The sequence below is a fragment of the Calypte anna genome, chromosome 23 (genome assembly GCF_003957555.1).
Source record: "Calypte anna isolate BGI_N300 chromosome 23, bCalAnn1_v1.p, whole genome shotgun sequence".
NCBI lineage: Eukaryota > Metazoa > Chordata > Aves > Apodiformes > Trochilidae > Calypte > Calypte anna.
In genome coordinates this window covers 5,831,608-5,844,584 of record NC_044268.1, presented here as the reverse complement: position 1 = coordinate 5,844,584, position 12,977 = coordinate 5,831,608, and the positions used below count along the sequence as shown (strand labels likewise).

Sequence of the window (12,977 nt, the reverse complement as noted above, 5' to 3'; positions counted from 1 at the left end):
AGAGCTGCACTGCAACAGAGATGGTAAGTTCAGGGGAGGAGGACAGAGGAGTGGATTGACAACTAAGCCCTCAATAGTTAATCTCTTCAGGTTTTTTTCTAATTAATCCTTATGGTTTTATAAGCAGATGTTGGACTGATCAGACAGCTGCTGAAACTGTAAAAAAAGTCAAGAAACAGAATAGTTTTAGTGTTGAGGAGGGAAAGCCACCGATTTGAGAATCAGATTTTTAATACTTTGGAAGAATTTTTTTTTGTCCTTTGAGATAACCAGATGCAAAGTCACCAGTCTGCTCTCTGAGGTATTTTTTTATTTTATTTTCATGTTCCCAATTGAGAATTAGTGTCTTTGTATTGTTAGAAACTATTGAATTCCTTATGCTCATTTATTTCTCTGCTGAGTTCAGCTGAGGATTTCCCTGTCCTCTGTGATGGGGGATTGCTGGTCTTTATAACAGGAGTTCCTGTTTTCAGTCAGGTTTAGGGTGTGTTTTTTCTGGAGCCTAATGAAGGTTTTACCTGATGTGTATCTTGGTTCTCTGATTTGGGCTTTGAAGGACTTACCTGTGAATCTTGTTTTGACAGATAACTAAGTCTCTGAATTTCTTCCGTAGGTAACCAAGCAAATAGTCTCTCATATATGTTTTGCTGGCTGGAAGCATGTGTAGACAACAAGGTTTTCCTATTCATGGGGAAAGATGTGGCCTGAGAAGTTAAAATCTAGGTGAGCTAGAATTGAAATAAACAAAATTATAGGAGATATCTCAATTATAGGAGTATCTGAATGCCACAACTTGGAAGAATGATGGAGAAGTTCTTGAATACGAGCTCGCTTTAACAGTCATTAAAAATACAATTAAAATCTGTACATTAAATGTGAAATATACTGTAGATTGGGTGTCTTGCAGAAGAGCCCAAGTGTCTGCTTGTTGTGGAAATGATGTGAGCAGTGACTTACCCACGTTAGCAGTTTCAGGTGGGTGTGTTACGTGTGTTTGTGCTCTTCTCTCTTGTGCTATGCAGTGGGCTAGAAACTGCACCTGCCTTGTATAATTTGTTCCCTACCCAATCCTCTTGTAATGTCCAGTTTTTCTAATAAACATCTTTTCAAGTCATTGTTTTGTGGCTGTTTTCCAAGGGTCTGAGGGTTCTCATGTGTTGCTTGTCCTCAGTGACATTTTCTCTTTGGATCATACAGGGAGGAGAAGGACAGAAACTCAGAATCACTTTCTTTGGATGGGAACTTTATTTTAAGTTGTCAGGTCAAAATGAAACACCTTTTCTAATAGTTTCTCTGTTTTGGGTATTTCCTTAGAATGTCCTGATGCTTTAGATCAATTAAAACCATTTTAAGCAAATTTGAAGGAATTTCTCATGAAGCAAGATCAATTTTGACTGTTTGGAAAATGCTAAGGAAGAAAATTGAAAGTTTTGATCTTGTGAAGTGCCAAGTCCTGTGGAAATTTTGGCCATATGAAGGCAAGATTTACCTCACATCAGTACCAAGGGTTTAGCTTCATCCTGGCTTGTTAAGTTTTGTTTTCTAGGACTGAGAAGAGCACACTCTGGTTTTAATGTGCAGTACCTCTCTGTTTGCAGTATTCTGCCATTTGATTGTTTCCAGCTACTAGGGTGAAGCTGGACTGTGTGCCTGCATAGTTATGTTTTCAAGAAGTGACAATGAATGTGTGTGTGTATTTATTTAAAATTCCCTTTATTCTATAGAAGTGTTCTGCCACGTCCTGTAGCTCCCTTTGGCTGGTTTTCATTTCAGCTGTACAGACATTACCAGAATCTTTCAGAATGATGCTTTTTTCTCATGCTTAATCCATTTTACATGCAATGTTGTATAACAGCAGGAATGAGCCATTCCTAAAAGCCACCAGTATCTAAGTGTAAATTTGGGAGTTAGCATGAGATTATATTGGAGACTTGACCAAGAAAGCAGGGGTAGGTTTGATCCTATAACAAACATGTTGGCAAATTAAAGAAAAAAACCAAGACAATTGTCCTGAATTTCTGAAGTTTTGACATGGCTCTAACCCTCTGCAAACACACAAAACCTCAAATACCTCAGTTTATCACACCATGGTGATGGTGCTGTGTGTGCAGCCCTCTGAGTGCAGCTCTTGGTTTGTAAGTGGTGTGGCAGGCAGCTCCCTCCTGAGAAGAGAAGAGGATGGTCTGATGTTGTATTCATTCAGAATTCAGTCAATGTCTCCTATTATGGAAAAAAATGAGGTTAAAACTGTAGGTTTTGTGAGTAACTGAGTGTATTGGGTACCTGGGGGTGAGAAGGGCGATGGTTTTTCAACCAGAACTGGAGAAATCATTAACTATTTGTGGGCAAGGAGCCTTTTGAATCTGTCACAACATGAATAAACGTGCTCTGTGTCTGTGAACTCCTGCTCTTTGTGAAGGGAGCTGTGAATTGGAAATAAATGTTGTGTGAGAATTGTTTTCTGGGGAGAGAAGAGGGCTGGGAGGATACTTCAATGTGCACATCCTCTGGTTGTTCTCTTGTCTGAAGAACAGTAGAGTTGTTGCTCTGAGGCACAGAGCTCTGAAGTCTGTAGATGGGAACAGTTCTTGTCATAGTGGACCTCGGGCTGATGATGGTGCTTCAGTTTCTTCTACACTTTGAGGAATGAAGCAGTAAAGTGAGTGGGCAAACAGGGAGCTACACAGTAAGGATAGGGATTGCTGAGACACTGCAGGAACATCACCCATTGCAGCCCTGAGGAAAAGGGGATGTTTTACACCTTAATGCTAGCAAGGCCTGTGACATGAACCTGTTAGGGCAGGTCCAGAGGATGGTCATAAGAATTATCAGAGGGCTGGGACACCTTTGCTATGAAGACAGGTTGAGAGAGTTGTGGTTGTTCAGCCTGGAGAAGAAAAGGTTGTGGGGAAAACAGTTATTTTGTGATTTCACCTGTGTTTCCTTACCCAAAAAGGTATTTCAGTCTCTTGCATTTATGAAAACAAGAGCAGAGCTGGGAGACCACAGCCACAGAGGAGCATCCCTGCCCTCTGCCCATGTCTGTGGCCCTGCATGCTGCAGCTCTTTATTGCAGAGTGCTGAGATGTGCACTTCCCAAGGACTGCTGTGTAGTGAAATGAGGCAACCAGGTGCCACTAATTACCAGGTAGTGGTCATTCAGCCCACCTGTGCCTGATTAGGATGAGCCCCACTGCCCATGAGCAGGATTAGGGGGCCAATAAAAGGTAATTAGGGTGAGGCTTGATTGGTGCAGCCGGCCAGCACGCAGTAACCAACAAACCCGAGCAGTGCTGAGGTCAGGGGTTCGAGACTCAGAAGCCTCACCCTGAGGGCGATGAGCTCTAGTGGAGCAATGAAGGCAGTGCAGTGCTGAAAGCAGTGGTTAAAGCCAAGCATGCCGAGATTGTGAGTTCCAGTGTGAGCTGAGTTTGTTTGAGCCTCACCTTTTATTGACCCCCTAATCCTGCTCATGCTGGGGGCCCTAATCAGGCCCAGGTGGGCTGAACACAAGCTCATGGCCACTGCCTGGCAATGAGTGGCACCTGGTTGCCTCATTTCACTACACTGCTGCTTCCCACAGCTTTGAATACTTGAATTTCTCTTAGCAAAATGCATTGTTAGGAACATAATGGGATGGGGACAAGTGGTTTTGTAAAACAAAATCAAAATGTTTTGTCCTTCAGCATCCAGTGTTTTCTCTTGCTCTTCTCTTTACACACTTAGTTTTGCAATAGCCTGTAAGGCAAAGGAAGGATGGCAAACAGCAAACACAGACCTGCCACTTGTAATCAAAAATACGAATATTTAGTCAGTACTGCCCACATTAAGGAGCACCTGATGCAGATAGACATTTTATCCACAAACAATTTGGCACAATATGGGAGCTGAACGCCAGCCCAAAATTCAAGATTCTTGGGTCTGGTAGGAAAAGGGGCTTACAAAAAGGTGTTGGAATCATGAGCTCATCTAAGTGCATCTGTAACAATGCACACAGTCTGAGCAACAAACGGGGAGCCTGAAGCCATGGCACACCAGGAAAACTGTGACATAGTGGCTGTGACAGAAATGTGGTGGTGTGCATCACATCCCTGGAGTGCCAGTTGATGGCTACAAGCTCTTCCAGAGGGATAAACAGGGGAGGAGAGGCAGTGGGGTGGTCCTGTATGTTTGAGAGTGCTGTGAGAGCTCAGAAATCAAGTACAGTGATGATGGGGCTGAGAGTGGGTTAGGTTAAGGCCCAATAAATCTGGGATTGCTGTGGGAGTCTGCCACACACCTCCCAGCCAAAGCAGCAAGGTGGATGAAGCTTCCTATAAGCTGTTGGGAGAAAATTCACAGACACTTGGTGTTGTTCCTGTGGGGGACTTGAACCTCCCAGGTATCTGCTGGGAGTACAACACAGCAGAGAGGGAACAATCCAAGAAGTTCCTGGAATGTGTGACATTGGTGTTTTCATTTTAGCCAGGACTGAGAGCTCTGAGGGTGTCTTTGCCTCACAAGAATCAACTGGCAGAAGCAGTTACCAGAAATAATGAGAAAGGGACCTTGTCTGGGAGCTCACTGATGAATCTGCTCTCATGTCATGAATCATTCAAAGCTGTTGCTATGCCAGGCAGTGCTAATGCTCTTCTTCCTCTGATTGCAGTGCTGCACTTTATGACAAGACTGGTTACAGATAAGGACACCTGCACCATGTGTCCAAGTCCTGGTGTCTGCTTCCATCACTCAGTGAGTTGATCTGCACCCTTCTGTCCTCACCATATTCCTAATTACTGCTTCCCAGAGTCATAATGATTACCCACAACTTTGATTTACTTCTTCATGATATTTGGAAATTTTCCTGTATGATGAACAGGATGATGAACATTGCTGATGGACACCCCTCCTGTCAGCTCAAACAAGTGAAAACATTCCCCTGGCATGTCTGAAAAGTGAAATAATTAATAAGCAGCTAACTTCCCCAGGGAGTCAGGGCAGTCACAGCAGGGAAAGCAACAGCACCCTAGGAGATTTGTTTGAAGTGGAGCTTGCCCAGAACCAAAGATCCTGAGTTCACTCCTACAGCTGGACAGCCAGTACTCTCCAACCCTTGGGAAGGACAGGAAAGCATCTGGTTTGTCTTCCAGCTACACCAAGGAAGGAAATTTTTTCCCACGCTGCAGAACTCTCAAGTTTTCAGCCTTTTTGCTGCAGCAAGAGAATAAAAACCTAAGCCCTTTGAAATCAAACATCCAGGAGATGCACTTCACTACCTTAGAGCAATCAACAGTCCAGAAAATACTTGTGGGGCTTTCACTCAAGATTTGAAGAGTGTGGTTTAATTTTCCTTGCATCCTTAAAGTCTGCCTGCAACTTTACCCCTTCCTGGTGTCCCAGGGACCTGTGACTCAGCTGCATCAGAACCTTGGCTCAGACTGCTGAGGAAATTATTAGGCTGTGAGAAACAGTGGTGAGAAATTCCTGGTGTTATGGTAGGAAACAAAAATTAGAGAGGCAGGACTGTTGACATGGGCTCCATTTGAAAATGAAGAATCGAACCAGAGTCAAATAAATGGATGCAAGGAAGGAATTTAGCAAGAGCTGTGTTTGTGTCCTGCAGCCCAAAGAAAAGTCCACGTCTCCAAAGGCTCTGCCTGAGGCTGCACCAAGTGGTTGCAAATGTACCTGAGCTGCACTGGTATAAACTACAACTGCTGCAACACAGGAGTCCATAGGCTGAGCACCACCACAGGCACTTCCCTGGGACTCTGTCAACCTTGCCAACACAGCTGTGGTTTTTTTCTTAGTGTTAAACTGGAGCTTCAAAGGCTCCTTAAAGACCTGCCTGTGTTACTGATGCACATTCACGCTGTCTCTGGGCATGTGCACAGATTCACCCTGTGTACCCACTTGGACAAAATAAAGATAGCACAAAAAACAAGAGTTGCATTATTTTTCTAAGCAGGACATTGAACACAGGGTACTGAATACAGCACTCTACACAAGCTTTACCTTATAAAATAGGAGTGAAATGCACTATAGCTGTTGTTAGGCAAGAAAGACTCTGCATAACTTAAAGCCAGAGGGAGAAGAAAAATGTTTTTTTTTTTTCTTTTAAAAAAAAATATATGAAGACCAGTTTGTACCCAAAAATTCTCTGTTTTTTCCAGTCAACCAAAGAAAAACCACCGGGCACTTCTATCTACATGGAATTAATATTTCTGAAAAAAATATGTAAGATCTATGAAGTACAATAAATTTACAGCAGATGTTTTTCCTGTGCTGTGAGGAATCTTGCTCCTTCCTTCGACTGGAGTTCCCCACTCCTGCTGAGTGACTGGCAGGGCAGCAATATCTTTTTTGGGGTGGACACAGACCTCACGTCCCTGAAGTATCTCTTGTCCCTAGAGTGGAATTTATTCCTCAGTTGGGAGACACAAAAGAGCCAGGCTCTTGCTTTGCATATCGTATCACACACACACATTTCCACCCACAACCAGCACCCACATTGTTTGGAAGGAATATAAACTGAGAGGTCTATTTTCTAGGCTTTCTAAGAAAATCTATTGTAGCTCCATCTGACTCAGTCTGTCTAGGGAAGTGTGGAGGCTCAAAGCATTCACCAAGTGTCCTCGCCCAGCCTGGATGTGAAGTGATGCTCTAGGGAATTATTAGTTCTTTTGTATATGATTTACACCATGGTGTTGCTGGTTGAAAATTCTCCTTTTTCATTCATAAGTGAGGCCATTGCCTTCTGCCTTATAAAATACCCAGCCCCTTCATGGTTAGAAACACGTTCTAAGTCCCGAATTGCAACAGAGAACAGATGAAATGCTGCTGTTCCTGGGAGTAACCAGATGTTTGAGGTGTTGAAGTTCAGACAAAATTATCTAAAACATTTGGAGAGACCATGGTGTTTATTCTGAGACTGACCTCTAGGCAGCTACAGCAGTCACAAACCCTTTGAATGTTGATGAGTTTCAACACATCCACAGAGAACACGGTGTAGACTGTAGAGCCTGGCTACCAGCAGTAGTAAGTGTTGAAAAATCATGAGGTAATCTGTTTTTTGAAAATAATCCAAAATGCAAATTAGCTGCCAGAAGGAAATGGAGACAGTTGGATGGCAATGGCTAACTTAAAATCTATTTAAAGCCAAATTATTCTGCACAGGGGCTGTGACTTAAGCATTGCTCTTTCAAGACCTTGGTTCTATTTGAATTGCTGTTAATAGAAATGCTATGTGTGAACAAAGTTATTGCTTCTCCCCGCCCAAAATACCAGAATTTATTTTTCATTAGCAACTAGAAACAGTTTTAAGATGCTGCCTGCATCTCTCAGAAGAGCTGTAACTAACACTGAGATTTGGATGCTGGAAGTCTGGCCTGCCAGAGGGGCTGTTAGCACCGGTGAGACCACACCTCAAGTTCTGGTTTGTAACCCCATGGAAAAAAAAAGAGATTGAGGGGCTGGAGCAAGTCAGAGAAGGGCAACGAAGCTGGTGCAGGGGCTGGAGAGTAATTCTTACACGGAGTGGCTGAGGAAACGGGGGGATGTTCAGCCTGGAGCAGAACAGAGTGGAGGAGACCCTGCTCCCTACAACCCCCTGAAAGGAGGCTGGAACGGGGGAGGGGTTGGGCTCTTCCCCGTAAGAACAAGCAGCAGGGCAAGAGGAAATGGACTTAAATTTGCTTCAGGGGAGGTTTAGATTAGATAGAAGAAACTTCTACACTGAAAGGGTAATTAAAAGCTAGAAGAGGGAGGTGGAGGTGTTCACAAGCCGTGTAGATGTGGTGCTGAGGGGCTTGGTTCAGCAATGGGGGTGGTAGTCTTGAGTTAATGCTGTGTTTGATGATCCTAAAGATCTTCTTCAATCAGCACGATTCTCTGATTCCAAGGACTCTGAGGCTCACCCCGGTCCCCCGCGGAAGCTCCGCAGCCCCGATGCCCCCCGAGCAGGGGCTCTCCCCATGGCGGTGCAGGCACGTCCGGGGGCCGGGCCGGGGCCGATGTGGGAGCTGCTCGGTGCCCCGACACAGCCCGACGGCAGAACCTGGGCCCGGCCCCCAGAGCTGAACGGGAGGAGCGGAGGAGCCGAGCGGAGCGGAGGAGCGGAACGGAGCGGAGCGGAGCGGGACGCGCGGCGCTGGCGCAGCCGAGCCCGACCGCGGGAGCCGGGATGTGGGGCGGGGGCTGCCAGGGCCTGGAGAGAGCAGGACGGCGGGCACGATGGGGACGATGGGGACGATGGGGACTGCAGGTGAGTGCGGCCGGGGCGCGGCCGGGGCGCTGGCTCCGCGTGGACGGGGCGGGTTCCCGCTGGCGTTTGGCCCGGCCGTGCGGGGGATGCCCGCAGGGTCCCGGTTAGAGTTGGTTCCCACGGCGGGGCCGCGCCGCATCCCCGCGATGCCGGTTCCCCAGGGGAAGGGGGTAGGGGCTGCCCCGCCAGCGCCCCGGCACTGCGGCCGCAGCTGGACCGTGCCCGGGGACAAAGTCGGTGTCTCCAGCCCCGCGGGTGGAGGGCGGTGACGGCGCGGGGGGTGCGGGGCTTGGAGGCCGGGGCCTGCGGTGGCACCGCCGGGCTTGGGGGGGGGAGGAGGGAGCGAGAAGCTCTCCGGCATTGGGATCGCCCTTTCCTACCCCGGCCCAGCCTGGAACGCGGGGATGGAAGCAGCGTTTATCCCATAAGTTCATCTCGAAGGGAAGGCTTTGGTTTCACTGGCAATTCAGACTCTTAAATGGATGTTGCAGATCCCGTCCCCCAGGCGCTGGGTAATTGGTAAAATGAAACGAACCGTTTGAAAGGGTAAATGTCTATGGATTGCCCTGGGTAAAGCTTTGGCTGACCACAGCTCCAGTCTTGTTACAGTTGTCCCGGCATTATCCCACACCATCCCGGTTTTGTGTATCACAGGTGACTGACTCCTTTCTCAGTAGTGCTTCAGGTGACCAAATATCCCCTCCATTGAAGTACAAAGCCAGGAGTCTCCCCTGTAATGTCCTACAGTCTGCACCCTTCTGTACTGACATGCCTGCTTGGATGTAAAACATGATTTCCAGGGCAAAGTCCACCTGGCACCACATCCCATGTTAAAGGAATTATGGATGTGAACCATTTTGGGGCTGGATTCTACAGCAAAGAGCAGGATCCAGCCAAAGACAAGGCCTGGTAACATTGCCCTGTGATCTTGACATGGTTCTGACTTCTCCTAAATGCTGTGGGCAGCAATGCATGAGCTTTAAAGGATGAAACTTGCTTTGCAAAACTAAGTGGACAACTGGCTTCAGAATGGGGGAATTACTTTGCCAGGAACTTCCTCATCACAGGAAGTGTGAAATAGATTATTCCAGGAAGCAATGGCTGGGACCTCTGAAGCTCATCAAGACAGATTTGCTTTCTTTTTTCCTTATGTTCTCACCAAAGTTAAGGTGGCACCGTAACAAAGGATTTAGGTTGTACATCATGCAAATAGTAAAATGAACAAATATCAAACAAATTGTCAATCTGTTGCTTTTCATGTTGCCTGTAACACTTTCTCATTTTGCCATTTATGCTCAGATCCTGATGGTCTCTGAGGAGCATCCTTACCAGACATCACTTGTTCATTTTTTCCTGAAATCACAGGTTGTTCTGTCACCTTTGCAGATGATGGTCATGGCCTGGGTTATAATTCTGATGGGCAGGGAGGAGAAACTGAGCATGTGTAATGCAGGCATGTGGGAGTAAATGGCAGAGAATAAGGAAACAAAATCAAACCTTTTCTGTGGTGTGAATACTGCTGGTCTGCAGATCTCTGAGCAATCTGGGGAGTATATTTCTTAAACTGAGGCATATCAAAAAGCAGCAAGATGTGAGGGGCCTGGCTACTTACAGTGTGTAACACAGAGTAAGCACGATGGCAGTGCCTTGTCTGAGGTCTGTAAACATTTCAGGTTACACTAAGTGAATCTGTAGAAAACTATGGAAATTGTATGCTGTGATACCTCAACTTCCACAGCTCTTTTATCACCATTCCAGACTAAAACATTTGCTTTCTTTCTCCAGACCCCCTCAACCAGTCTGTTCGTCCTCTTTTGAAGGAATCACCACTCCACAAGACATTGCAATCACTCACCATGTGCATGACCAGGAACTTGAACAAGCTGTGAGCTTCCGTGGCAGCATATTGAATTCTGATACCCAACCCCTGAGTTCAGCATTTGAAGGTTGAGATTGGAGAGAAAACATGAATGGTCTGGAGAAGTAAATGAAAAGAGTTCTGCATTTTTCAAGAGTGGGTCTTGATTTACAGATCTGGCAGAAATGATGTTTACAGAAGGAATCCAGAGAGTGCTGCTTTATATCTTGTGTACTGTACTAGTAAAGTATCCCTTATGACTATCAAAACCTTGACATTCAGCTATTACAGAGGAAGAGAAAATACTCTTGAGGACAGCTTTGTCCCAAACACAAGGACATCAATTACATTCCCAGATGTTTTTCTGCCCTCTCACTCTTCAGTTTTGAGTTATACAGCTTTGCAGAAGATGAGTTCAGAAAGAATGAATAGAGATAATAAAGAATGATTTAATTGTGTGCAATGTGAAAATGAAAAAAAAAAATTCTCACCACTTATAGTACCACTTGTATTGCCATGCAGCAGCATCATGTGTGGATGATTATGGTCACATTTTGACAGCGATGTCATTGATGTGCTGTGATGGAAAACAGAGCTTAGAGGGCCTTGTATGTACACTGAAATTTTAAAAGTCAGTATTTCTTCAGTGTTGGACTCTAGCAAGAAAAGCTCTACTTCAGCAACAAAAGAATCTTTCTTCATTGTCCCCAAAATACTATGGTGGAGAGTTAAAAGTGAAACAATAGCAGAGGATGACTCTGTATAACCAGTCAGCAGAGCTCTCTCTCCAGAGCTCAGCAAACAAGTCATTAAATTTCACTGAAACACCCCTGGCTTTGAATGAAAGGACACTCTTAGGACTGAAGATCTCACTGGCAGTCCTTCTGTCTGCTGTCACTTTGGCAACGATCCTTGCAAACGTTTTTGTTGTTATTACAGTTCTTCTGACTAGAAAGCTCCACACACCTGCAAATTTCCTCATCGGCTCCCTGGCAGTGACAGATCTTTTGGTGTCTGTCCTGGTGATGCCCATCAGCATTGCTTACACTGTCACCCACACCTGGGCCTTTGGCCAAGTGTTGTGTGATATCTGGTTGTCATCAGACATCACCTGCTGCACAGCATCAATCCTGCACCTCTGTCTCATTGCCCTGGACAGATACTGGGCTGTCACTGATGCTCTGGAATATGCCAAGCGCCGGACAGCTGCCCGGGCTGTGCTGATGGTTGCTGTGGTCTGGGTGATATCTGTGAGTATTTCTGTGCCACCGCTTTTCTGGAGGCAAGTGAAAGCTCATGAAGAAATTGCCAAGTGTGCTGTGAACACAGATCAGATCTCCTACACGATATATTCTACCTGTGGAGCTTTCTACATCCCAACAGTGCTCCTGCTGATATTGTATGGTAGAATTTATGTAGCAGCTCGATCCAGGATTCTGAAGCCACCCCCATTATATGGGAAACGTTTCACTACTGCACACCTGATCACCGGCTCTGCGGGGTCCTCCCTCTGCTCCATTAATGCCAGCCTTCATGAAGGGCATTCCCATTCAGGTGGATCCCCAATATTTATCAGTCATGTCACAATAAAACTTGCAGATAGTGTCCTGGAAAGGAAAAGAATTTCTGCTGCAAGAGAAAGGAAAGCCACAAAAACTTTAGGTATTATTCTGGGAGCTTTCATTTTCTGCTGGCTGCCTTTTTTTGTTGTCGCCCTGGTCCTGCCCATCTGCCAAGATGCTTGTTGGCTTCACCCCATCCTGCTGGACTTTTTTACGTGGCTAGGTTACTTAAACTCCTTGATCAATCCCATAATTTACACAGCCTTTAATGAAGAATTTAAACAGGCTTTTCAAAAACTAATACATTTTAAGATGTGTTCATTTTGAGCCTCTCCTGTTGTGTTCCTGACCCTTGGCAATCTTGCAGCCTACCTGGAATCTTTTTGTGCTTTTATTCCAAAGGTTTGTATTGGAAGCTGCCAGTGCTGCTGCTACCCTGTGCTGTGCATGCAATTGGTAATTTTTTTCCTATTCTGGAATTCTGTATCCCATAGCAGAACTTGTCTGTGGTCTCTGCAGTGATTGTTTTTGTACTAAAAGTCAGCTTTGTAACAAGTGAAGGAGTATGAACCAGAGAGCTAAGTTTGTATAACACTTATTATGCAGTTCTGCCATGCCTTTGTAACCTGACAGGAGGAAAACATGTGCATGTTTGCAGGACACCAGGATTTCTGCTGTATATTATTAACAATTTATGTAGGCTGAGAAAATTCTGGAGAACAATTCTGCTTTATCAGAAGCAGCAGGGCATAGAAAGCATAGTACATACCTAAGCTCTGTGGATATTTAATGAATCCTGCATTTAATGAATCCTTTTGGTGGAGAAAGAAAGCAATTTATTTGAAATAACTTTTACCATTTTATCATTAATAGAATAGACAGTGCAGAAATACTACAAAATAAATATCATTAAAATTTTGAAAAGTACCTCAATCTTATATTTCTGTCATTTAATTTTTTTTGCATGCACAAACTGAAACAGGAAACTATGTTCACTACCAATGTGGAATGATTCAACCTCAAAAAAGAGACAGAAGCTTCACTCCTTAGAGACAAGAAATCAAGAGTGAGAGAGGAAAGAATGAAGTCACTTGGTATCAAAGAAAACTTTCTTAGCAATCAAGGTTTTGAGGTGGATCCGATATCACTTTCTCAGGATGTCTTTAAGAACAGTGTCAGGACCCCTGTCTGGGGCTATGGAGAGGGGTGCAGGTCCCCTGTTACAGGGGTTTCTCTGTCTCTGGGATTATTTCTCCTATTTGGCAGGTGGGAAGCTGGCACACGGAGGTCTTGGTTGAAGCATCAGCAGGTAGCA

The 12,977-nt window shown here is 45.2% G+C and overlaps 1 protein-coding gene across 1 annotated transcript; it reads left to right on the top strand.

Moving 5' to 3' along the window:
* The first annotated feature begins 10,724 nt into the window (after window positions 1-10,724).
* HTR1D (5-hydroxytryptamine receptor 1D) lies at window positions 10,725-12,188 on the top strand. Its single transcript, XM_008496428.2, has one exon. The coding sequence runs from the start codon at window positions 10,853-10,855 to the stop codon at window positions 11,987-11,989; it is 1,137 nt and encodes a 378-aa protein (XP_008494650.1). The 5' UTR covers window positions 10,725-10,852; the 3' UTR covers window positions 11,990-12,188.
* Window positions 12,189-12,977: the final 789 nt, after the last annotated feature.